Source organism: Tauraco erythrolophus, chromosome 13 (assembly GCF_009769465.1).
Source record: "Tauraco erythrolophus isolate bTauEry1 chromosome 13, bTauEry1.pri, whole genome shotgun sequence".
In the NCBI taxonomy this organism is placed as follows: domain Eukaryota; kingdom Metazoa; phylum Chordata; class Aves; order Musophagiformes; family Musophagidae; genus Tauraco; species Tauraco erythrolophus.
In genome coordinates, this window is record NC_141477.1 from 23,481,368 (window position 1) to 23,507,510 (window position 26,143).

At 53.7% G+C, this 26,143-nt stretch overlaps 2 protein-coding genes across 4 annotated transcripts; one reads left to right on the forward strand and one right to left on the reverse strand.

Moving 5' to 3' along the window:
- Window positions 1–355: 355 nt before the first annotated feature.
- On the reverse strand, window positions 356–5,381 carry LOC104372634 (methionine--tRNA ligase, mitochondrial). The gene is given in 6 exon segments (XM_086619921.1): window positions 356–853; window positions 889–1,174; window positions 1,177–1,570; window positions 4,472–4,803; window positions 4,996–5,044; window positions 5,046–5,381. Coding segments are annotated over 6 exon segments (1,857 nt in total). The 3' UTR covers window positions 356–393.
- AIFM1 (apoptosis inducing factor mitochondria associated 1) lies at window positions 5,380–25,138 on the forward strand. Of its 3 annotated transcripts, XM_086619926.1 has the most exons (17): window positions 5,380–5,470; window positions 7,204–7,346; window positions 10,330–10,423; window positions 11,159–11,188; window positions 12,298–12,410; window positions 12,546–12,676; window positions 13,472–13,562; window positions 14,314–14,398; window positions 15,029–15,105; window positions 16,205–16,313; window positions 16,971–17,078; window positions 18,556–18,644; window positions 18,725–18,865; window positions 19,366–19,508; window positions 22,879–23,003; window positions 23,591–23,787; window positions 24,932–25,138. In XM_086619926.1, exons 1-17 carry the CDS (start codon window positions 5,380–5,382, stop codon window positions 25,001–25,003), a joined length of 1,839 nt encoding a protein of 612 aa, XP_086476052.1. In that variant the 3' UTR covers window positions 25,004–25,138. The 3 variants fall into 3 exon arrangements, with proteins under 3 accessions (XP_086476052.1, XP_086476053.1, XP_086476054.1); XM_086619927.1 differs by lacking the exon at window positions 11,159–11,188 and having other exon boundaries at window positions 10,330–10,441; window positions 12,307–12,410; XM_086619928.1 differs by lacking the exons at window positions 7,204–7,346; window positions 11,159–11,188 and adding an exon at window positions 8,218–8,345.
- Window positions 25,139–26,143: the final 1,005 nt, after the last annotated feature.

Sequence of the window (26,143 nt, forward strand, 5' to 3'; positions counted from 1 at the left end):
CAAGGCTGCACAGGAAGAGTTCCCTGTTTTAAGGGGATAAGTATTTGCCTCAGCTGCTTTTTGTGTCCCATAAAATATATCGGGGGAAAAAAAGCAGCAATATTCACACCCTAGGCTGCATCTTCAGTTCACTGTGACCAACTGGGGTGCTCCTTCAAGGGTGTCACCCGACAAGCTTTCCGAGCTCTTAGCCCTGCCCAGGCGTGCCTGCTTCCCACGCTGGGCAGAGACCCGTGCCAGTCACCCAGGCAGGACAGCACAGCCCCTCGCAGTCTGGCTTTCCACTCGTCCACCTTATGCCACCACCAAGAGGCGGGAGGAACACGCTTTTAACAGACAACATTTTCCCGGAGTTCCTAGAGGCTTTTATTTACAGAAGGTGTTTCCCAGAGACTAGAGCTTCTTGGTTTCTGTCTGGTGCTGTACCGGCTTCTCTAGTCGGTGAAATAAGACGCCGGTGTCAGGTCCAAGCTGTCTCCCTTCAAAGGGACACGGCTTCCCGTCGTAGCGTGGCAGAAACGTCAAACTCGAGAGACCTCTCTCTTCTGGCTCAACAGCCAGCCTGGCAAGCAGCTTCTCCGCAGTGTGTGGGATCACGGGTTGCAGGAGAGTCCCATAGACACGCAGGCATTCCAGCGTAACGTGGATGATGGTGTCAAGCCAGAGCTGCTCTGCAGGGTCTTTTCGGTCGAGTTTCCACGGCCTGTGTCTCTGGAAGAAACCGTTGGTCTGCCTTACGCACAGCGCAATACATTCCAACGCCTTGTAGATCTGGAAATCCTCAAAATAACCAGCCACCTGCAGAGGCAGAGACGCCACAGACGCCACGAACTCATAGTCCTCAGCAGAAGCCCTGCCCGTGCCTTTCCCCTCCCTGTAGTCCAGCACCTTGGGAAACAAGACTCTGAGAAACGCGGGTAGGTGTTGCTGGGGTTAATGCTGAGGGCTGTGGAGCGGTTCAGGAGCCCCCCGAGCGCATCCGCCAGCTCTGCGTTCACCAGCTTCACCACCTTCTCGTCGTAATAGTCGCAGTCCCGCTCAGGGACCCCCTGCCTCAGCAGGAAGTACCGAAACCCGTCTGCTGTGAACTGCCCGACGCAAGCAAAAGGGTCCACCACGTTGCCCAGGCTTTTGGACATCTTCTGCCCACGGACAGTCCAGTGGGAGTGCACCAGATTCGCTCCGGGGGGGCCAGCCCTGCCGCCATCAGCAGCGCCGGCCAGTAGACAGCGTGGAACTTGAGGATGTCCTTGCCCACAACGTGGTGCACAGCGGGCCACCACTCGTCGTGGGTCTCAGGGTAGCCCACCACGCTCAGGTAGTTCACCAAGGCATCCACCCACACGTAAATGGTTTGTGTTGAGTCACTGGGGACAGGGATGCCCCACTGCAGCCGGCTTCTCTCACGAGAGACGGACAAGTCGGGCAAGTCCTCTTCCAGCCAGCGGAGCACACGCTGGTAGAAAGGGTCAGGGGAGATGGCGCGTGGGTTGTCCTGGAGCCACTTCTGCAACGGCTCCTGGAACGCCGAGAGCCTGAACATGTAATTCTCCTCCTTGGTCCAGTGCACCTGCGAAGGCAGGAGAGAAAAGAATCACGGCCCCAACGCTCCGCAAACAGTTTTACACTTTGCACGCAGCGTGCTCAGCGTGGAGTTGGTTGCACGCTCCCTGGGTGTCTGGGCATGCTCCCCGCCACGCGCAGAGCCCCTGGTATCCTTCTAGGACTAGTGGGCAGCTCCTCTCCTAAGACACCACCTCCCTGGGCTCCCCGGGACAACGTGCAAAGACTTGGGCACGTAGTTCTGCAGTAATAGTAGAAAACCACGGAAAGATGGAATGACATTGTTAGTGACTGCCTTACTACCCATCCTGGTGCGTGCCTTTGCCTTTCTCCCAGCTCTGTGTTCCTCTTTTTCCCCGTTTAAGCATTACTGCATCCCAGTTGCTAACTTTGCCAGCCCATCATCGTGCTGAAGTGCCGACAGCGCTCCTCCCACACGTTTAAATTCACAAAGTGACACATCTGGCTAAATGGATGAAAACTTTGTGGACAGAGACGGTAGGAGTGAGCTGTGCAAAGGCACTCAAGAGGTCTGCAGCCACGTCAAGCACTCTCACTTTTAAGGCTAAATAAGGCCCTGCGATAAGAAACTGTTGGCTTTGGCGTCACGCAGGGGAGTTTCAGTCCCTGGCACTGAACCCAACAACTTCTGAGCGAGCCTGAAAGCGCCTGGCGCTCCGGACAAGCAGAGAAGAGCCCAGCACACCTCAGGAATAACCAGTCCCAGTGGTACGGCAGTGCTTTGTGATGTAACTGAATTTACCCAATTTCAGCAGCAGCCAGTAGCAAACACCACCTTTGCTTACTTGATTAGAAGGTCACCCCAAAAGAAATATTCTTCCCTATGCAAATCATAAACGAGTTACACAAAGACGTTTCAGTGCCGTGTCCTGTCCCCCCTCCCCCTCCAATTCTTCATGTTTTTCCTAATTATTTCGTTTATTATTAAGGGATTATTTTCATAATCTCTTTTAGTTTCTGGGTACCAGCTCTCAGCACTCTGTCCAGAAGTAACACTTCACACAGAGCCAACGCCACGTCCTCCATCTGATATTCCCTTTTACACAGCCCAGTGATCCTTTTGGTAACAACTCAGGATGCAAAAGCCATCCCAAAGTGGGGCCTTCAGCCATTTCTTCCAAAACGCCGACCAAGCCTGGTGTTTGGCTCTGACGAGCCCACCTCACACCGTCTGCCAAGCGCTAAGAGCTGAGCCACCCGTCAGCCAGGCCCTGCAGAAAAGGGGGCTGGCAGGCCAGCGGAAAGCCCTTCAGTGGGAAAAGGAAAAAGAGATTAGAAACAGGCAGCAGTAGTAGTAGTAGTAGTGGTGGTGGTGGTAGTAGTAGTTTAGCCCGGCCGGCAACTAAACACCACACAGCTGCTCGCTCACCCTCCCCATCCTCTGGGAATGGGGAAGAGAAAGGGGAAAAGGGAAGGAGACTCGTGGGTTGAGATAAGAACATGTGAAATAATAATAAATTAATATATATGTATGTATCATGATAATATTATACACAAACAAGTGGTGCACAGTGTAATTGCTCACCACCCAGGGACCAACGCCTGTCCCGTCCCAGTAAGCGATCCCGAAAGAGGTAAGTCCTGACACCGCAATCCTGGACAAGCGAGAGGCAGGGAGAGCACTGAGAGTCCGAGAGCCCCTGGGAGGGAGTTCCCAGGAGAGCAGAAGCCCTTCTTCCTGCTCGACCCTCATCTCCACACCGCGCGCGATGTCGCACGATACGGAACGCTGCACTGGCCAGCTCAGCCCTTGATCCTAAGCCCAAGCTCAGATCCTCGGGGCAGTTGTGGCCCCTTTCTCCCGGCCATGCCCCCCCCAGCCTGTCGTGCTCCTGCATGTGGCAAAACCACTGCAGCTGCAAAGTCCTGGATGTCCCTGTGCCAACTACAAACACCCGTGCGCTGTCACCGTTCTTCTCAGAGCAAACTCCAGACTGGAACCAGAACACAGAGCCCTCTGGCTGCTCCAGAACATGAAGCCCTTCTGGCTGCTGAAAAGAAAACTAGCTCTGTCCCAGCCAACACCAGGACACATCTCTCTCCACCACCTTGCAAGACCTTCTCTGCACCACGCACACGACCCTTTCTCCTGGACGGTCCGATACGCAGCTAAGGCAGGAGTTGCTCTCAGGGAATATTTGACTTTGAAGCTTGCTGACTCTGTTTGAGATCTAAGGAACGATTTCTTTGCCTGGAAACTCATCTTCTCCCCGACTCCGTCAGGCGCTTTGTCAAGAGATATTCCTTGCCAGCACACCCCTTTCTGCGTGCACTACAGCTCCTACACCCCAGCTGGGTACAAACGCCACCAGAGCACAACCCCCACTTATCCCTGACGCACGATTATCTGCAACTGCTGGATGAAACCTCGTAACTCCTGGCGCCTTACGGAACACACCGCGGCACAGAGGCTCGGGGTCGGGTGCCACGCTCCTGCTCACGCTGCTGTTCTGTCATCAGGCTGGAGCCCAGGCAGACGATGTGATGGTGTTTCACAGAGGGCCAAAACCCACGGAACACCATCAATGGAGAGTATCCAGGGGCCGAACGGAATCGCCCCACGAGATAAGTCCGAAACTCCAGACACCCAACGAACACCTGTACCCTCCCACACAGCTAACTTCTTCCACCGCTGCTTTCACACCCCGCAGCAGCTGAACCCGTCCCGCGCCACACAGCTCAAATCGGCCGGTGGGGCTTTGGGCAGCTCTGCCTTCCACGGACAGATACCACTGGAAGCACAGAGTCGTTCCATGAAATGCAGGCGAGTCTCAGCTGACGGGACCACAAAGGGCCACAGGAAGCACTGAACGCCCCCAAATTTGGCCACACCAGAGCGCGCGGGGCTCCTGCGGAACAGCCGCCCGGGCCGGGCCGGTGCCGTTACCTGGTGGCCGCTCTCCGCGCACACCGCGCGCAGGCGTCCCTCGGCATCCCTGCGCTCGGCGACCTGGCTCTCGGGCACGAAGCACTCCTCGGCCGTGCAGTACCAGCCCTCGTACGCCCCTCGGTAGAGGGCCCCGCCGTCCCGGAGGGCCGCCCAGAACCGGCGCACGGCGCGCTGGTGCCGCGGCGCGCTGGTGCGGGTGAAGTCGGTGAAGGAGACGGCGGCGCCGGTCAGGGCCCGGCGGAACAGGCCCGAGACGCGCTCGCAGAGCTCCGCGGGCGACGTCCCCGCCGCGGCGGCGGCCTGCTGGATCTTCAGCCCGTGCTCGTCCGGTCCCTGGAAACGGCAGAGGGGGCGGGATGCGGCGGGGAAGGGGCGCGCGGCGGGACGCGGGGGCCCCGGGACGAGCCGGAGGGCGCGGGGAACTGGGACAGCCCCGCAGCCACGGGCCGGCCCCGGGGAGGGGGGTCGGGCCCGCGGGGAGGGGGGGTCGGGCCGCGGGGTGCGGGTCAGGCGCCCGCGCTCACCCGTGCAGAAGCGGCCCGGGCCGGCGCCGCGGAGGCCGCGGTGGCGGTGCAAGCGCGTCAGCCAGCAGGGCGGAGTAGAGGTGCCCGATGTGCGGCGGCCCGTTAACGTAGAAGATGGGCGTGGAGAGCAGGAGGCGGCGGCCGGGACCGGCGGCGGCGGTGGCGGCGGCGCGGCGGAGCGGGCGCGGGAGGCGGCGGGGCGGCCGCAGCATGGCGGCAGCACCACAGAGACGGCTGGGCAGAGGGGCCGCCCGGAAGGGCCGGCGGAGGGGCGCGGCGCCGGCGGCCAATGGGGAGCGGGCGGCGGCGCGTGCGCCGTTCGCGCGGCGGGGCCGGGAGCGGCGGGGGCCGGGAGCGGCGCGAGGGTGACCGGGGCCGGCCATGTTCCGCTGCCGCGTGGCCGCCGCGCGGGGCCTGGCGCGCGCCCTGCGCCCCCTCAGCCCCGCGCCGGGAGGCCGCGCCGCCGCCGCCGGTGAGCCGGGACCGGGGCTCCGCGAGCGCGGCGGGCGGGATCGCTGCCGCTCGGTTCCGCCCGGGCGCTGGGCCGGGGCGGCCCCTCCCGCGGCGCCGGGAGGAGCGGCCGCCCGCGGAGGCGGGTCGCGGTCGGGAACCGCGGGTTGCCCGGGCTGCAGCGTGCTCGGCGCCCGTTAGGCGGGCGGGCGGCCCCGCACCGCGCCGCCGAATCAGGAGGGAATTTGACAAAAACGCGGCCGGCGGCGAGACCGGCGCGGGGCGTTGCTTTGCCACCGGCAGCCGCGCTGGAGAAAACCGGTGGGGCGGTGGAGCGGGCCCGGGCGCGGAGAGGGCGGTGCGGGTGCCGGTGCCCGGTTCCTGAGCGTGGGAAGGAAAACTTGCGCGTTTTGGGAAGCGCTCGGTCGGATGGAGCGATCGGGTACTGGGGTGCCCGTGCGGTTGCGCGGGTCTGTGTCGCAAACGGGCGTTTAGGCGGGGAGCTGAAGGGGGCACGGCGGTTGGCACGGCGTCTCGGACGGGGTTCAGCCCTCAGCGGGGGTTCGCCGCCTCCGGTGGGATCACGTTCTGCAAAAAGCCGGTGTTGGAAACCCAGCGCCGTCGCCACGATCCCCGCGTGGACATCGGGCGGAGAGAGGCGGCAGCCCGGGGCTAAACACGTTCTAGCGCTGCGCAGCGCGACGCCTTCTTCGTCCTGCCCGGTGCTGGGAGATGCCTTCATCTGGGCGGGCAAGCCGTGCGGCTCCTTCTCGTTTGGGATGCCCTTTTTGTCAGCAGAAGCCTCCTGCTGCTGGTGGGCAGCTGGGACTGGTCAGTCTGGAGAAGAGGAGGCTCAGGGGGGACCTTCTCGCTCTCTACAATTACCTGAAAGGGAGTCGTAGGGAGATGGGGGTCGGTCTCTTCTCCCACGTTAGGAATGACAGGACGAGAGGGAATGGCCTCAAGTTACGCCAGGGGAAATTTAGGTTGGATATCAGGAAAAATTTCTTTCCAGAGAGGGTTGTGAAGTATTGGAACAGGCTGCCCAGGGAGGTGGTGGAGTCCCCATCCCTGGAGATGTTTAAAAACTGTGTGGGTTCGGAGTTGAGGAACACGGTTTAGGGCCCCTGACAGTGCAGGGTGAACAGTTGGACTCGATGATCTTGAGGGTCTCTTCCAACCAGACGATTCTGTGATTCTAAGCTGTGTTGGCAAAGGCGCTTTTTGCTGGTGTAACCACACTGCTGCTCGTGCTGGTGAGGTGGTGTCAGCCTCTGCCTGCAGAGCAGAGCAGAGCGCATAGAACCATAGAATCGTAGAGTGGTCTGGGTTGGAAGGGACCTCAAAGATCACCCAGTTCCAGCCCCCGTGCGCCTTCAGACCAGTGCCTGCTGCCGGCAGAAGCAGCCTGGAGAAAGGTGTAAGCTCAGCAGACGCAGTTCCTGCACGTCCCTGCTGTGCTCCCCCAGCCCTGTGTGGCTTCGAGGCCCCTTCAGCGGGAGGTGGCCGTGCTGTTCCTGGCAGATGTTCCTGCTGTTAAGCGTTCCGTTGCTCTTTGATCTTAGGGATGGTTTTGGTGCCCACGACTGCCTGGAGCCGTTGGTTGTGGCAGAGAGTAATTCACGGCGGTCGCTCCGATGTGGCCCTGGGCTTTCCAAACACGTTTCAGAAGTGACTTGGTCTGTAAATTTCAAAACATGACTTTGCATTGACGGTCTTTTTGTGTTTTTTTCTCTAATGACTTGTGTTCCTCAGGCAAGTTGTTGCAGCGCTGGAATGCTCCCGTAGAGCTGCGGATGAGCAGACAAGTGGCTAGCTCCGCGGTGCCCGGGGGCGGAGGCGGTAGTTCGGGCTTTGCCCTTGTTGTGGGCTTGTCCGCCTTAGGAGCGGGCGCCTACGTAAGTAGAAAGGTGGTTCCTGGGGAGAAGCTGCCCCACATCTCTCCTGTCAGGCACTCGCTGCGTCCCAGCTGACTTTACTTCTTGGCTTTTTGTCTCTGTAGCTATTTCCTCCTTCAGAAAACCTCCAGGGGAGCTGGCTGAACTGGTTGGAAATTAACTTCTTATGATAATTTCTTTTTTAACTGTAATTTCAGTTACCTTTTAGCTCTCTTTATAGTAAAGGCACTCGTTTTCTACATGCTGTGGCCAACCACCACTCTCTCTGTTGACTCGTATGTGGTGGTAGCACATAGTTCAGAGAGTGGGCTGGCATATGCTTTTAGCACCAAAATAGACCATTCTTTGCCAAGTCTCAATTCACAACATCAGTGTTTAGCTTGTGTGAGTCTACCAAATCAACCCCAAATTGCTGAGCAAGCATTTATGTCCTGCTCAAAGATTCAAAAGGACAAAGCTTTTCAGCCTGGCTTGGAGAGTAAATCACGTTCCCGTACGGCTGAGGAGTAGCAGCGTTACCTACGAGTGGATGGGTCCTGAGTTTACATCATACAGATCTTTGTTTCAGAATCTCTTAGAGGATCGTATTCATTAAAAGTTTCAAGTCCTGATTTTTCTCCTAATGAAACTCTTCACATGCAGAAGGCTGCTGGGAAATACAAAAAAAAAAATCAAAACAGTGCATGAAGGAAAAATCTTTTCCTACTCCCTTAAATATTCTTTAGTGTGCCCTGCTGTACTTTCTGTGACAAACAAGGTAACTGAAATTGCAAAGCATGTTCTGCATTTCCCAAGATCTGTTTAATCAAGAGTCCTCCTTAATACTCTGCTCTTTCCCTCTCTTCTCTTTCATGCCTGTCTTCACCTACAGTTTTGCAATGTCATCATCTAAGATGCCCTTCTAGATCCCTGACGTCCTCAGGTGTTCCTGGCAAAGCTGGCAGCAACCTCTTGTTGTACTTAATTGTAGGAGGAACAGTCACTGGGACAGGAGCTTATGTAAGATGCTGAAATAAATGTGGTTTTTTGGGTGAGAGGGTGGAGGGAGGGAGGGAGCCTTTCTGTGCGTCGTACCAAGGTGGCCATTTAAGCAAACCATCTTTGTGCTCCCTGCCCTCAGCTACATAATTTCACGGGACGTTGTTAAATAATGCAAGTTTGCAAATTTGATGTTCTCAAACAGTGTAGTTCTTAGTGGGAAACATTGCCTTGGAATTAACTTTTCCACGTCAGATAAATCTAAAACCAAAACTGGCCGTCTTCGATTCGTAACCATCAGAAAGGCACAAATTAATGAACGCATCCGTTGTGATGTCAGTAACGGTGGCACAAAAAACACAATCCCCCAAGTGGAAGTGTGCTAGAGGGAGGACAGGAAAACTTGTCTAACTGATTTCCTTGGAGAAGAACACAACAGTATCGCTCAGTTGCCCGCAAAGTACCTCGCTGTGGTTCTGACTAGAAAGAACTTGGCATTGTCCCTGTGGTAAAATTTATCCCGAAGCCCTGATTGGATATTCACATGTATATCGTAGTCATTTTTCTCTAAGGGCTCAGATTTAATTTGGACTCGCTTAAAAACTTCAGGGTTCTGCTTGCAAAAGCCGAGGTGGTTCTGTTAACCCTGACTTTTACATGTTCAAACAAAAAATCTTCCTCTCAGTTCTTTCCAACACTGATAAGTTCTTGTGTTCTGATGCTTTTGACATTGTTTCCGTTCCCTGGCTGTGCTTTTGTCTGCCTGTGCTCTTTCTCATTGCTGGCATTAAATTCCTCTGTTTCACCCTATTTGCTGTGTTGTAAAACACCCAATTGTGAAGATTGGACAAATGCAAAATGCCTACGGAGTGAAGGAGAGTTCAGTTCCCCGAAGGAATTAACTTTTGTTCAAGCGTAGCTGGGGTGTCGTAACGCTCGCTGAGCGAACGGCAAGTGGTTTGGCATCCGCTGCAGCGTCACCTGCCGTGCCTTCACGTTTAGGTGGCTCTTCTTTCTTGCTGGAAAGGTTCCAGCTGTATTATTCTTTCACAATTCGAAAGACAGCCGTGGGATAGGCAGTCGTGTTTCAGGCTGTCTCTATAAACAATGTGAAATGAAAGTTTAACATCACGCCCATGTGATGGGATGACTAGCAAGGCTGGGTTTGGTCTTAAAAAAATGGTTTGCTTCCCTCTGGTTTGTTAACCTGCTGTGACCTGCTTCCAGCAGTCTCTTGGTCTTTGCTCCTCTACATTATCAATTTTTCTTGGAAGTTAACATGATGTCTTAAAAGATGTTCCCTCCTTGTCCACGCCACTAAATTGTATCCCCAGGACATGCAGGCTGTACTCACCTGCATCCCGAGTTTAACAGACAAATAAACAGAAGGTCAGCATTCAGACACGGGGATCCTGTCACCTGGAACAGCCGAGCCCCCGTGTCTGGACAGCGCTGCTCAGGTCAGTGGTGTTACCTCTGCTGACATCCTGCCTCTCCCATCTGGCCTGAAGAAAGCCCGTGAGGTTGTTTGCTCGTTCTGCCCAGCTGCTCTCGGCTTCTGAAGCCGGGAGGTGCCTTTTGCCTTGAATTTGTCTTCCTCCTCTGCAGCGTGTGTTGTGCCGCGTGCCACGGCTTAGCTTGCCAAGAGCCTTGGGGTTTGTTTGACTGCATTTGCTTTGTTGTATCTGGTTCCTCCTGAAACTGGTGTGCAGCCCAGAGGCCAAACATCTGCAGGAAGGTGGGTTGCTTGCTTATGGAGAGCAACCAGACAACTGAGACTCACCACATCATACGCAGAGCAGATCATTTTTGAGTGTGTTCCTCCTGTAGCTATATACACGTACCTTTATGGGTGTGAGGTGTATTTTGGTCCATGTGCTTTAATTGAAAGCAGATGGCTTTTCTGAGCAAGCAGGAGAGACAAAAGCCCGTCGGGGGGTAGAAGCAGAATGGTGCCTTGATGCTGTAGGATATACGAGGTGACTATCTCCTTGTCTGTCTCCAGGTGTACAGAACACTGAGAGAAAACAAAGAGCGGTTCACCAGCCGTGTCACAACGATAACGACGCGATCTCAAGACAGTGAATCGCCTCCTTCCGGTGGGTGCCAGCCTGCTGGTTCTAGGTTTGGGTATGGTCTTCGTACGCTGCCAACTCGAGACCCCTAAACCAGATGGAACAGAGCCCTTCTGAGCACACAGATTAGCCTAAGCTGCGCCTTCCCAGCGCTGACCCATCTCGGTGCGTTCAGCTCTCTGTGAATTCCCACGCCCTCCCAGTACAGAGCATGGTGCTGGCCTTCCGTGGCCCAGAACAAGGCTCTGTGCTACGGACAATGGTGAGGATTAAGTGGGTTGTCTCTCAGGGCTCCTTCCTGCTGTTTATGCCTTCAGTGATAAATGGAGAAAAGAGTTAGCCCTGCTTTTGGCTTCTACCCTTAAGCAGCCTGGTAAAGACACTGTGATTCCAAAGGGATAGGACAGTCTGCCAGCACAACACCCTCTGTGCTGTGCCACGTCGCCATCCCGTGCGTGGCGGGCCGGGCGTGCAGGAAGTGTCGTGCCTGGGCCACAGGTAGAGGGAGGAACTGGGACAATTGGTGAGGCTCTCGATGCTTTGCAGGCTGTGTGAGGACCACAGGTCGCCCACTGAAGATCTCTCTTAATTTATGAGATCTCAGACTTCGTGGTGAATCCACGTTTCCGGAGGCTCCGTCCCTTTGTAGCGCAGAGCCTGTTCATCCCGTGGGCTCCGTGCGCCAGCCCGAGTGCAGCGTCCGGACCGCAGCATCCGCGCAGTTAGTTCGCTGAGTTAAGGCAGTGTCTTCTCTTTCAGACACAGATGCTGCTTCTGGGGGCACAGCAGGTGAGTCCTGGTGGTAATATTTAACTGACTGGTTTATTCCTGCGGACGGTTTAACTGCATGTTGCTTGGAAACAGGACCTGCACGTGGGAGGAAATGCATTCTGGTAGGAACTCAAAAGTTGGTCTCCTTTCAGAGTATAATTACAGAAAAATACGCCTTGGCATTTTGGGGAACTTTGCTTCCCTATAAACTGTTCACTGAATGGCCAGTGCAGAGTTTTGGTCTTGCTCACAGGGTGATTTGTGTTCTTAAAGACGACAAGCATCAGGATCAAACACTTTGCAGTTCGTATTTTCCAAATAATATTGAAAATTATTTTCTGATTGGAATAACACCCAGGCCATGTCGCTTCTCGTGGTGTACTGATAATCTTTGGCCACATCCCTGCTGCTAGCTCAGCAAACCGTCACTCGCTGTAGAACCTGAGCGTTGGATCTCCAGTGCTTGTTTGGCCAGAGTAGAGGCCAAGTGCGTTTTACCATCCCGAGTCTGCTGAACAGAGAATGGCTCGTTCTTACATGGAGCTTCTGAAATTGTGTATTGAGAGCTGGAGATGCACTTTGCAGCCCCTTCACCCAGCTGCGGAAGCGTGAGCAGCGTTCTTAAACAGATCCGTTTACAAAGTGGAGCTCTCTGAGAGTCTGCTGGGCAAGTGGCACCTGTTCAGAGAAGGCCTGAAAGCTGTTCCCAGGCTGCCCAAACGGTGGGCTTTCAGGCTTGTTATGTAGCTCATTCTTACTGGTAACATCTTCAACCAGAGGAACGTAGATGTGCAGTAGAGGAGCTAAAGCCCTATGCGCTGCTGGCCTGCTCCAAAACTCTGAGTTTGCCGTTGAGCTCCGCTGTGCCGATCTAGCTTAGAAAACATGATTTGCTGAAATCTGACGGTTTGATTGATGCAGGGAGCCAGCTTTGAGTAGAGCAGCAGCAGCATGGTTCTTGGGAGGTATACTGGGGTGGAAGGGAAGGGGAGGAAGAAGGTGTTTGAAGGGCAATTTGCCAAACGGAGGCCGTATGTGAAAGGCATCCGGTGACATACTGTGTTCCTTGGGGCTGGGCTGCTTTTCCTGCTGTATGTGCAGTAAGCTGTCCAATCTGTCACCTGCAGCTCCGGGAGCTCGCCCCGAGGTCCCATCTCATGTTCCTTTCCTGCTGATCGGTGGAGGAACTGCTGCTTTCGCTGCTGCCAGATCCATTCGGGCTCGTGACCCTGGTGCCCGGGTAAGAGATGCCGATGCCCTGCTCTAGAGCCCAGCTGTGTGGGTGACAATACTGTGCTTGCTTCAGAGCCTCTCTAGCGTGTTCTGGCATTTGCCTGGCGTTCGTGCAGCTGATATGTTTGATGGCCAATTAAAGGTGCTGATCGTGTCTGAAGATCCTGCCCTGCCCTACATGCGTCCGCCTCTTTCCAAAGAGCTGTGGTTTTCAGATGATCCAAAGGTGACGGAGACTCTGCGATTCAAACAGTGGAACGGCAAGGAGAGGAGGTACGTGTCACGTAGCGAGGGCGAAGGAGATCGTTTAGTGAAAAGTTGACGATGATCCAGCTGCTCTTGTGAGAGAGGCACTGCAGAGCTCCAAAGGAGCCTGGAGCGCTGCGTGGCCAAATCACGGGGTCCGTTTCTGTGCTGGAGTCTGCAGCGAGGAGCCCTGGGGTGTGCGTGTGCCTGTGCGTTGTCACCAGGCTGGGGAAGGAGGGTCACAGCGTTGCACGCTGCGTGCGGAGCTGGCGTGGTGGTTTTCACCGGGGCAGCTGGCTGACTGCCTCGTGGAGGCCACAAAGCTCCGCGCTGTAGGCTGCGAACTCGCGGAGCGTGGCTTCCGGAGACGCCGAGATGTTCCAGCCAAGTCAGCCCAGCGCTGCGGAGCAGACTGGAAGGTGTGGCAGTGCTGGCAGTCGCCAAGCAGTGCTGCTTCACACACAGGAGTTGGCTCAGTGCTTGATGCCTCTTGATTCTTGCTGGGATTCCTTAGACGTACACCACCACTGGCAGGAACCCTGTGAAATAAGTTCCCAGTAAAGGCGAGGGTGTAGCTTCCCAGTTCAGAGCAGAGCTCCAGGGACCCTGGCTGACATTTGATCCTTGTGACTTTTGTGGTAAAGCCTTACTGATCTAAACCCTTGAACTTCGACAGTATAAAGACCCTAATTCTTAAAACCAGATAAATAAGAGTTCCGGAGCTCGTTACGGATGCTCAGAGTTGTCTTTGCAGCGTTGGTAATTGCTGAGTAGCTGGTGTCAGAGAAAGTGGAACCCCTGTGATAATGGAGCTTTTTTCAGTATCTATTTCCAGCCGCCGTCATTCTATGTGCCTGTTCGTGATCTGCCTTTTGTAGAAAATGGTGGAGTCGCGGTTCTCTGTGGCAAGAAGGTGGGTACAGCACTGGCTGTTGTTCTGGCATCACACGGATACGGTTCTTCCCAAGCAGAGCCCGTGGTCTGAGCTGAAACCAAACGACTGTAGATGGTGGTGTGGAGGGTTGGCTGAGGAGGAGGATGCGTACAAGTTTGGGAGGAGTGTATATGATGAAGCAGGGACTATGTGAGTCTTAAGGACAGCATGAGTGAGGTTTGGAAATGGGAGAAGCTGTAAGGAATAGCAGTGAGCTGAGGGAAGGATGAGTTTAGAGTTTGGGCATGGGACAAGCATGCGTAGAACTTAGAGACAGGGTGTGACCAAACAGGAACTGGGAGATAGATATATCGGTCAGAGGGTGAGGTAAGGAGAGCGGAGTGATCCAAGTAGTGGGTTTTAACGTGAGCAAGAACATTGCAGAGGCAGCAGGGAGGTGTAAGTTTATGGTGAGGCTTCTAATGTATTTGCTTCTCAGTTTTCCGTATGTTGCTAAGATGAGATTCCAGCACCTCCTCTTGATGCTGAGCTGCAGCAGATGTCTGAGTCCGTTTCCTAGACTCGGGTCTTGGGAAGATCAGCCTGATCTATGACGGTTGCCAAAGTTGTCTTAATTCCTACTTCCAGTTTTCCCCCACCCTGCCCCCCCACCTTAAAGGTGGGAGAATGCCACTTCCGAGTTTGCTGCTGCGGTCAGTAGCCCGGGCAGTTTGACTGGGACGGCCTGCGGCGCACGGGCGCGTGAGCTCCTGCTTGTTCCGCTCTGCAGGTCGTGCACATGGATGTTCGAGGCAACACCGTGAAGCTCAGCGACGGTACCCAGATATCCTACGACAAATGTCTCATTGCCACTGGTAAGTCGCTCGTTGTCTCGTGCGAGGCTTTTTGTTTCGGTGGCGTTGATGCGACAGGGGAGGTTCTGCAGGATGTGTCCCACGCTTGGCGGAGCAGTCACGTGAAGGACGGTCACACAGACAACCACGCCGTCGGGTTTTTCAGCCGCTTCGCGTCAGCCCGCTTCTCTGGGACTTCCCAAGTTCTGCCCTCTGAAAATCAGCAGGGAAGGAGCAAAAGTGACGTCCCGAGCAGCTGGTTTCAGGAGCTCCTGTGCAGCCCAGCCTCTTCAAACCCTGCCTGGAGCAGCAGCAGGCAGAACAACTGGCTCTTGCTGGGGCAGAGCGCTGCTCCAGCATCCAGCACCGGCACTTCTGCAGCGCCCTGGTTACCGTGGAACTGGCTGTCTGCAGTCAGTGGAGCAAGGCGTGCGGCGTTAGGTCTTTTCCCCAGGTGTCGGGTCATCTGCTGCTCACACAGAAGGTCTTTGGTGTTAAAAACTCAGACAGCAACAGGCAGTAGGGCGTATTGTAGCAGTCTGGAAGGCACAGTCTGGATTAAAGATAACTTTGCGTTGTCTGGACAGCCAGTGACGTGCCCATGGTATCATTAGTCTCTCTTCCTTTCCTTCTCTCTCCCCTTGTCCTCAGGTGGTTCCCCGAGGAACCTACCCGCCATTGAAAGAGCCGGAAAAGATGTGCAACAACGGCTGACGCTGTTCCGAAAGGTAATCTCCTGCTGCTCCTCGTCCTGGGTGAGCTGGAAAAAATCAGAGCCACTACCACTATTTCTGATTTTTTTAACTCTTCTGCTCGGGGTCCAGGACAGCCTTGCCTTGGCAGCTGCTTCCCCCAGCTGGTAGCCAGGAGTCCATTTTTTTTTTTTTTAAACTTTTTTTTCAATTTCCCTCCTGCATGACTCTGCGGCACCTTCCAGGCCTTTTGAAAACACGAGCCGTGTACGGTCTGCAGGCGGTTTGGGCTGTAGGCGCTGTGTGTGTTCAGGACCATGAGCAGACGTGGGAAGCCAGCGTGGTACCCAGCCTCACGTGCCCACGGAGTCAGTGTGTGCCACGGCTCTGCACACGTGGGCAGGAGATGGCCTTTGGCCTGAGACGGGACAGAAACTGCCCTCACGCTCTGAAATTTTAGCTAAGGATGAAATCGAGTGTTCATGTTAGCTCTTGGATGGGCTTAAACAGTTTGATGAGCTACTAAACTGATCTCCATGCCTTCTTCCTGGCTTTTCTTCGCTTTCGCCCTGTGCCTTGGGACAAAGTGATTAAAAGACATGGAAGTTGGTCAATGGTCTTCTGGTTTTCCCTGTAGAGTTGCTTTTTGTTGACATACTCTGCTTTCTTGAAAATACGGGACTTGGAACAGGCATGTGACCTTCTCCTTAGTCTAGTTCAGGGAATGAATCAGGAATGAGAAGCCATATGGGAGCTTTCTGCTCTGTGCTGGACTTCCCCTAAGGTCTGGTCTGCTCAAGTCGGGGAAGGGAAAGATGGAGGCGTGAGCTGTGGCGTCCTTACAGCACCGTAAGAGCTGTAGTACATTTGTGTCTAGGAATTTCATTGTAATTTCTCTTGAAAGTTAGGGAAAAATGCAGGAATCTGAGATTGCCTGGACAGGGAAAAGCTTGCACAAACATGAAGCCAGAGAATTTTTCCTGTGCAATAGACAAACAGGAGGAAGGAGAAACTTGTTTCCCTTTCTGAGTTGGAGAGAGAGTTGCTTTTATCTCAAAGGGAGAAATTGGAGAAAAATATCTTCCGCTGCCATTCCTGTTTGAGGATGCTTGAAATGGGAACAAATCTCTTTCAGATTGAGGACTTCAGAAGTCTGGAGAAGATTTCAAGAGAAGTCAAGTCCATCACGATTATTGGTGGTGGTTTTCTTGGCAGCGAGCTGGCCTGTGCTCTGGGAAGAAGAGGTAGGTGTGCTGCTGCAGGCAGCTCATCTTCACCTGGTGGCCTGACATGATAAACTTCTTTTTCATTCCCCAACTGCTGAGTTCTTGCACGCGTTTGTGGTTTGCCTGGAATAACCTTGACGCACACGCGTTTTGTTGGCAATATGGCCTGAGCTGGTTTCCCATTTTCTCCCTCGTTAGCTGTCAAGCAGCCCCTGACCACAAAGGTTTTTGTGAGTTGGGCTCCCTGGAAGCTCTGCAGGCCAGTGCATGTTGCAAAGTCATTCCACCCTGTAAAAAGTTGTATTTGCTCTCTCAGAGCTAAAAGCCACCCTAAAACCATTATTTCAAAGAGGCCGTGAGCAACTGGATTCGTATTGTCAAGTGTGTGCAGCTTTTTCAGTAGCGTCTTTATGGTGATTTTTCTAATAAGGGAGGTTTTCCCCAAAATATTAAGCACTTTACTCAGAAGTCTGCTATCTGTTATCCTGGAGTTTGCAGGTGTATGTGAAACAGTGGTCAATCACTTTATGACTCCTGTGGAAAATCTGGGAGCCAGTTTTGGAAACTTCTGTCAAGCTCCTTGTGTAAAGTAACGCAAACACTTGTGTCCTGAAGTCTTTGCTGCTGCTTTTCATCCCTGGGTTGTGAGAAACCTGCTCTTGCGTTTCCTTTCAGCACGAACCAGAGGCCTGGAGGTGATTCAGCTGTTTCCAGAGAATGGCAATATGGGCAAAGTCTTGCCTGAATATCTGAGCAACTGGACCACAGAGAAAGTCAGAAGAGGTGAAGCTGCACTTCCGTGCTCCTCCTGTGCAAGAGGCAGAGCTGTGGTGGTCAGGCCAGTGGTGGTTGTGTAGCTCTTCCCCAGGAAACACAGCGCTCCGCTCGTTTTGGCAGCGGAGTCTCGGGAGGGCCGGGTCCCTCGCAGGGTGGCACGGGTGCAGAACAGAAGGAGTTAAGGTTCTGGCAGCTTGGGCAGCAATCTCTGGCTTCTTAGCAGTTCCTCTGGGAGAGCCAAGCAAACGCGTGTCGATGCAGCCGAGATGTTTGCTCTGGCTGTTCCTGCACGAGCGATCCCTAACGCCGTACTGGCGAGTGATGCTAACGGCCTCTGGAATTTGGAACAAAGTTGTCTTACGCTAACTGCCTGTTCTCCTCTTCCGAGTTGCTCAGCCTCGAACGGTTTTACTCCCGGCAGCCTCAGGCAGTCACCCCAGAGCCACTCTGGGAGAAGGGTTGTGTAGCCCCGTGCCTTGTGCACGGCCTTTTTGAGGCCACCTGCTGTAGTGTTTAGCTGCTAAAAGTCAGTAAGGTCCGAGATTCCTTTTTTCTATTTGCTCTATTAAGTGCAGAATATATTCCTGTGCCCCAGAGAAGGGCAACAAAGCTGGGGAAGGGTCTGGAGCACAAGTCTCATGAGGAGCAGCTGAGAGAACTGGGGCAGTTTACCCTGGAGCAAAGGAGGCTCAGGAGAGACTTTCTCGTTCTCTACAGCTGCCCGAAAGGAAGCTGGAGCAAGGTCGGTGTCGGTCTCTCCTAGTGATAGGACGAGAGGAAATGGCGAAATGAATGGTTGCACCAGGGGAGGTTTAGATTAGATATTGGGAGAAATTTCTTTACTGAAAGAGTGGTCAAACGTTGGAACAGGTTGTCCGGGGAAGTGGTGGAATTGCCGTGCCTGGTAGTGTTCAAAAAACGTGCAGATGTAGCGTTTCAGGGCATGGTTTAGTGGGCACGGTGGTGTTGGTTTGATGGTTGGACTTGATGATCTTAGAGGTCCTTTCCAACCTTAATGATTCCATGATTCTAAGTGGAGTGGGGATAGGGGGGGAGGAGGGATATGTTTGGGGCTGCAGATTGCAGGGCCTGATAATCCACAGGTCCGAGTTACTTTCTTTTGTTTATAGAAGCTGCCCGGTTGGATCCCTGGGTCTGGCTGTGACAGAGCAATAGGTAGAATGTCCCTAGTGCCCGAAAACCTGTCTTGGGGAGTCCTTTTGGATGTGACCTTGTCATCACCTGAGACACGTACCTTCGGTTGTCATTGAAGTAGCTCTTTCACACTTCCCTGGCTGGGATTCTTTCCCCTCGTGCTTCACTCAAAACCGTACTGGCACGTGTAGAAAAGATGAGGTGGTGTCTCCCTTGGTTCCTGGCCTGGCCCCTGCTCTGCCTCCCTCGGTTTGCACCAAAGATGCCTCCTTCAGCTGAGATCTGTCTGCCCTCAGCAAGCAGTTGTGCTTCCTGTGTTTGTTTCCAGAGGGTGTTAATGTCATGCCCAACGCTGTGGTCAAGTCTGTCTCTGTCTCTGGCAATCGGCTGGTGATTAAACTGAAAGATGGGCGAAAGGTAAATAGAAAAGCAGGGAGAGGGGAAAGTTTGCATGGACATTGAGAGAATTAAGGTAGTAATTGTGAATTCCCAAACAGGTGGAGACTGATCATATTGTGGCTGCCGTGGGGCTGGAGCCTAATGTGGAATTAGCAAAGTCAGCTGGGCTGGAGGTGGACTCCGACTTCGGAGGCTTCAGGGTGAACGCGGAGCTGCAGGCGCGCTCCAACATCTGGGTGGTGAGTACGTGCAGAGGAGTCTGTCTGCTGGTTGTGCTGGTGCAGTTGGAACGCACCGAGGTGCCAGGGCTGGTGTCCTCGATCAGGTGAATGGGGCAAAAACCAGCACGTGGTGAGACCGAGGGTGCGGATCCCCCGCGTCTGTTCCAGCTCCGTTCCCGTGGTAACGGCCGTGTTTGAGTGTTGATGCTGTGTGAGAGGAGTTGGGGTCACCTAAAGATAGCCCGGGCCACGCTGCTGCGTAAGAGCCCCTTTGGTGGGAGCGGAGACTTGGATTCCTCTGCAAAAACGCACCTGATGCTGTCTTGTTTTTCCGGAGATGGGTGAAAAACGCTGAGGAATTGGGACTTGTGTCACCTGGGAGTGGGATAAGGTGGTGATGTTGGAGATGTGTCAGGAGACGTCGGTTCATCGTTCCGCTTTGCTCTCTTCCCAATGCCTTTTTCCAATTTATACTTTCAATGTCCCTGTTCAGTCCTCACTGAATGCCTCTCTCTCAGGCCGGGGACGCTGCCTGCTTCTACGACATCAAACTGGGTAGGAGGCGCGTGGAGCACCATGATCACGCCGTGGTGAGCGGAAGACTAGCTGGAGAAAACATGACAGGAGCCGCGAAGCCCTACTGGCACCAGTCCATGTTCTGGTAATGCTGATTTCTCCGTTGGGTGTTTCTCGTTTGGGCACGCGGCAGGTTCCACAAGCTGCACCTCGTGAAGGTTTCTGTTTCCTGAGCGTAGTGAAACTGCTTCAGCAAGTGCCTCGTACAGCTTCTCGTTCCCAGAAGCCCAGGGAACGGGAGGGCATTTGGGCGTTCGCCGCTCTGCCCTGACCTCTCTGAAATGTTTTTCCTTCCTGCAGATCCCAGCTTCTCCCTCAGTGAGTCCCACTCAGCCAAGCAGGTAGCAATAAAGGGCAGCCCTGTGCTCAGAGCAGGCTAGTTTGCAGGTTGGACTTAGCAGCAGCTTTTCTGCTACAATTATCTGAAGTTCCCAGCAGAATCTGTGGGTTTCGGTTGCGTTGCACCTTTGCTGATCAGCTAAACTGGTGCTTTAGGAGCAGGGCATCGCGGCGTCCAGGATGGTACGTGGAAGTTTGTTGTTTTCCAGAGAGAGGTATCGAGAAAATGGGCAGTTCTGCTGTATCTTTTTGAAGTCTTTTTAAAAAAAAAAAAATCCCAAAGCCTGTTAGCTCAAGATCAGGAATTTAAAGTTGGCAGGAGTTTAAGTATGAGGAAGAGGGGTTTACTTTTCTTGGAGAAATCCCCTCAAAACCAGTAATTTATGACTTGCTGTCATTTACCTGAACATTTGGTCTGTGCTGCGTGGACTCTGGACGTAGGAGAGTTTTTGAACAAGAACACAGCAACGTCCCTTTCAGCCGTGTGCCTTGCCTCGGGCTACTCCGACCGTGACGCACAGCGGTTAGCTGGGGGACTGCGAGTGGCAGGTTTGTGGTTTGTCGGCAGGTGTTACCTCTGGGGCTCTGCCAGCCCCCACCGGGTGAGACTCCTCCTCTGCTAAAAAGCTGGCACGTGGCAGGAACTCCTCTTGCATTTTTTCAGGATGTTCAGGATCCCTCCTGAGCTCTGACTTGGCCGCTGCTGGGTGCCTGCTCTGGTCACTGGCGTGTGTTCCTCACCAGCCTGGGCTGCAGCTCCAAGGACGCTGTTGCATCTTCTGCAGCCAGGAGGAAATGGCCTGCCTCTTGTAGGCAGGGTCTGTACCTTGAGTTAATTAGTTAATTAGGAGTTCATTACATTCAACTCAATCCAGCTGGCTAATAATGACTGGATGCCATGATTCCCCCTTTTTGTTTTACAATTTTTGTTTTCACAAAGGCTTTACGGTGAGCAGAGACCCGGCCCATTCATCCAACTCCAGCACGCTTCCCTCCCGCGAATACCGCGTCGGGGCTTGCGGCTTTACCTTCTTCTCCAAAGGACTCTCGCTCGGGCTCCCGACTCCGGCTCTTTTGGCTCGGGCTCTCAGCTCCGGCGAGGGAGTCGGGGCTTCCCAGGGTCTCGTAGATGTATCACGTCGGGGTCACCAGTTGTTGCGACATTCCTTGCAAACCTGCCATAACCTGCTGTATTATGAAACGCGTTGTTCAGGGTTGCTCCATTTGTGCCCGTGGCAGATAGCCGGGCGCTATGGGTGATGCCGCAGGACGTGAAGTTGTGGAAGACCAGGGTGCCATGCCCGGGAACGGTCCTTGTGGTGTCTGGTCTGGTTGAGGGGCCAATGGCGGAGCAGTAGGAAGAACACGTTCTGCTGTATTGGCAAGAACCAAGTAGCTGGTTGAGATGATTCTGTATCTCTAACCAAGTAGCTGGTTGAGATGCAGAAGAAGGGGAGGCTGTTGGGGCGAAGGGTAGGGGACGCTCCAATGCTTTGTCTTGTCCAGAGGAGTATTCCGGCATCAAAAAATCACAAGGAGGACACTTGGGTTGGACGTAATCTCGCAGGGAGGGGTAAAGCTTCTGTGCAGTCCCCACAACTTTCTCCCTATCTGAGGACGGCAGAGGCACAGCTGGTGCACTACCCGTGGTCAGTCCCCTTTCAGATAACTCATCGTCCCCTTCAGAAACTTCACTTGCAGATTCATCAGAACCTGGCGATTCTTTTTCCTTCCTTTCTACCGTCCATTTCTGCATTACATCATATACAGTTCCCCAAATACGTAGCAGACCGGTCAGGTTCTTACGTCCAAACACTGTTTCATAGATCAGCTTATCCCCTAGCTGCTTCCACGCTTCTGAGCTAAAGGGGGTGTTGAGGTCGGTCAGGCATTCATGCTCTGCCGCCCAATCTAACAGCTCACAGAGAGCTTCATCACTTATTTTAGCCCCTGCGATTGTCATTGCAGGTTTAAGAATGGAAAACATCATGCTTTCTTTTGTGGAGCTTTGTCCCATCATTCTAATTTGGTGTTCATCCCTTGGAGCCCCGTGTACGGAAGCACGTACCTTCAGATCTTAGTTGCGGCTGGATCACGTCAGGGTCACCAGTTGTTGCTCACCGGCCTGGGCTGCAGCTCCAAGGACACTGTTGCATCTTCTGCAGCCAGGAGGAAATGGCCTGCCTCTTGTAGGCAGGGTCTGTACCTTGAGTTAATTAGTTAATTAGTTCATTATATTCAACTCAGTCCAGCTGGGTAATAATGACTGGATGCCATAGGCGTGTTATTGGTATTCCTTTCGGTAACCCCACTCTGTGCTGGAGGATTCTGGCCAGGCAGGTAGTGATGTACCTACAGAGATTCCCAGCTTGCTTCATGAGGTGCATGGTTTCCTCGGCACAGCAGGGGACACTTCTGACACATTTTACTTGCTGGGCCCCAAACCACAGCTGCACTGACTCCTATAAGCACCGTACTTCAAATTCAGCAGGTGCCCAGTTCAAGGAGGTGTTACAGCAACATGTTCTTCTCTTCGATCTTCTTTAAATGCTCTCTCTGAAACACGCACTAAACACTTGTGCTGCAAAGTCTCGTGCTGTAACTCAGCATTGCTGGAAGTTTGGTCAAATGGTCTTGTTAAGACCTGGAGGAACACTTGCTTCTGCCCCAACCCCATCTCCAAGGCACGTTGGCGCGAAGCAAGCAACACTGGAGACTTTTGCAGGTGCCTGACTGCGTCCTGGTAGTCACGCTTGAGTGCTGAGGTGACGTGTGACTTCCTAAAGGCTCGAGATACACGCAGCTCTTGGAAGCCACCCAGCTTCCTTCAAGGGAGCCGGCCATAAGTACTGTAAGTTTTTGTTCATTGAACTGATTTCTTCTGGAACTGGTGGCTTTAGAGTTGCTGTGTCTTGGCTCCTTGTTCCACGCTCGTCTGTGCAGAAGAGACCAATGTGTGTGGGTCAGCCTGTGTGCCGCGATCTCTCACACAACCCTGCCATAAGGCTTTGAGGGGGGATGGAATTGCCTTGTGTTTGTCTTATTAATGCTCCAAGTGATTTGTTGTTGTTGTTGTTGTTGTTGTTGTTTTTTTCCACTCCACGCTTCATTCCCAGGAGCGATCTAGGTCCGAACGTCGGGTATGAAGCCATTGGCCTTGTTGACAGTAGTTTGCCAACAGTTGGAGTCTTTGCTAAAGCAACAGCGAAGGACACGCCGAAAAGCGCGACGGAGCAGTCAGGTAGGACGATAGTCACGCTGGGGGCTGCCTGCCTGCGCGAAGCTTTTCCTGTCCTGCTCCGTGGGGTGGCCACAGAGTCAGGCTGATCCCGCCGCAGGGCACCGGGAGGCGTCCATCTGTGTGCGTCTTCTCTAGGCCAAGCTTTAAAGGCTGGTGTAGATATTAAAATGTGATTAAAACGTAACATTCCTTCAAGAAGACACGATGTAACTCACTTACCAAAATCAAAACACTTTCCCCAGTGGAGGAAATTTCCACTTAATTTCCTCGGTAGCAATAGAACGATGGGGTTTTGCACGGAAGAGGTGGTGCGAATCGAAGCGCGTTCGGTTCGTGTGTGCTGCCTGGAAGACACAGGCTGTTCCGTCTTTGGCATTTGGTGATGGAAGCTGGGAATTGTCAGCGCTGTGTTTCGTGTTAGGATTGCTTCGTTCTCGCGTTACTGGAACGTTAGCTGGGTGCAGCTCCAAGGAAAACACCTCAGTGCCTTGCAGAGCCCTGCTCGTTAGTCGGCTTTCGCCGGCGCAGACAAGGAGCTGCTGCTTTCTCCTGCGCTGCATGGTTGATGTCTCGTGTCTTTGCATTAGGGACAGGCATTCGATCAGAGAGTGAAACAGAAGCAGAAGCCTCAGAAGTTCACATTTCTCCAAGCTTTTCTCCAACGCCTCAAGTTCCAAAGCAAGGGGAAGATTACGGCAAAGGTGTCATTTTCTACCTCAGGGATAAAGTTGTGGTAGGAATCGTGTTATGGAACATCTTCAACAGGATGCCTATTGCTCGAAAGGTCAGTACAGGACTCGTATGCTGAACAGTGAAGCTTGCTTAGATGAGAGATTTTCTTGTGGAAAAATCAATCTGCCAATTTAAAATGAGGATAAATAAATGCAGATGCTCTGTCTGGAGCAGAGCTGTGCACTATCCAATGGTAGCCCTGTCTCGGGCGAATTATAGATGTTCTTGTGCTTTTCTGCACGTTGTTCAAAGTTCTTAGAGAAGCACCTTGAATCAGGTTTGTGCTTCCAGCCCGGCCTTTGCATGGCTGCAGTCTCGGGTCTGTAGTAAGTACAGGCGAGACTCACACGCGACGAACATCAGAGCGAAATTCCTGGGTTCGTGCTCCGTTGTCAAACGTACAAGTGTCTGACACGGTCTTAAACATCATCATCCTGACCACAAAGTCAGGGTGAGAAGCAGCCTTGAGTAGGTGCTTATTCTGTCTCCATCCCCCATGGTCTGTCTCCATCCTCCAAGGTAAGATCAGCTGTACTGAGGTCATTTTTTAATATCTTTGGAGAATTTCAGTAGTTGAAACGAGGAGAGTGATTCCACACTGTTCCCAAGTGATCTGTCCCACTCTGAACGATTCTTAATGTTGGATATTTCTGCTGGTATCTAATCTGAGGCTTTCGTGATGTGGTTTAAACCTGTTACTTCTCCCATCTCCATAAAAGAGAGATCCTTTCCTTCCTTCTCTTAGCAGCCCTTCCTCTAAATCAGAGCGCCGAGTAGGTACGAGATCTTGGCTCGTTCTCTAACAGATGGGTTTGCAAGGTTAAGCCACTTACACCGGCTGCTCTAAGTGCGAAGAGTCTGGCTCATGTTCTCAGAGTTGAGACTAATCACTTTTTGAAGATACTTGTTCTCCCCAGCTGTAAAGAGAAACCCAGACATCCTACAGGGACAGTGAGGTTGGTTTTAATTCCAGCCATTCCTGTAGGCAGATGATGCTACATTTAAGTCCCGTATAAATCTGGCCGTGGTGAGCACTGTTGTCATGTTGTGGGCTGCGTTAAGTTGGTGAGTGGTCATCAGCAGAGCTTCAGAGAGGACCTGAGAAACTCATCCTGCTGGCTGGTGGCCACCTACAGTCTTGCAGCACTGGCTGTTTGTAGGATGTGCAGGTTTTAATGGGTTTTTTCTTCCTTCAGATCATCAAAGATGGGGAGGAGCATGATGATCTCAACGAAGTAGCAAAGCTTTTCAACATCCACGAAGACTAAACTCCAGAATGGAGTGAGTAGGGCAGCGGGGACACCCCTTCATCTCACACAGCTTCCTCTGAGTACTTGTGAATACTTCCGGCCACCTGGAGTTCCCAAGTTTGCACCAATAAAGTCGGATTGTTGTAAGTTTAATGCCTCTTCCTGCCCCCGCGCGTTGCCGGTTTCGAACGGGGAGCGTGCTGCCCGCTGGTCTCAGTTCTTCCCCGTCTCGACCACGCCGAAGCCTGCGGAACCGCCTCTTCTCCTGCAGCGCTTCCCAGCTGCGGAGCGCGCGGTCCCGCTGCGCGGAGGCTCTGCTCCCGCAGCACGTGCTGCCCGCGCAAGGAAAGCACGTCCCGACGGGGTGAAACCGCGCGGGAGGCACCGGCTCCCGTGGCAGCTTGCAGGCGAAGCTGGGTGCGTGTTCCAGCCTGGTGGCCGGTGTAAGATGGGGTCTGGAAGGAATGGGAAGAGTAAGGAGAGAGGCTTGAAGGAGATGAGGGACTGAATGATGAGAGTGATGGCGGCGGCACGGCCGTGTGGGTTTGGAGAGCACAGGCTGAAGTGGGTGGGGAGATCCAGTCACCAGTGATGCTGGAGCCAGGGGTGTGGTGGTGTTGGGAGCACGTTCTCCAGCCGCCCTGTGGAACGTGAGTGCTTTCTGTTAACGCTGAGCTCTCAGCTCCGCGTTCCAGGTGAACGGGATGCAGGAGCGGGCCGCAACAGTGCACGGCGGGGTGGGAGTCGGTGGGAAAGGTCGTGTTTTGCTGTGCACTTGGAGCCAGGTTGATGCCTTTGGCACACGAGGGGAAGGGTGTGCAGCTGAGGGTCTGCCCCTGCTTCCCCTGCCAGGAGTGTGGAGTTTAGTTGCCAGCCGGGCTAAACCACGACAGTCGGGGATAAAAGGAGGACTGGGGAAAACATGGGCCGTTTCCAGAAGGAAACGGGAGACCTGGTTACCCAGGATATGGAGGAGGCTGAGGTACTCAACGATTTTTTTGCCTCAGTCATCACTGTCGAGTGCTCCAGCTGCACAGCCCAAGTGGCAGAAGGCAAAGACAAGGACTGGGAGAATGAAGAACCGCCCACTGTAGGAGAAGATCAGGTTTGAGACCATCTAAGGAAGCTGAAAGTGGACAAGTCCATGGGACCTAGAAG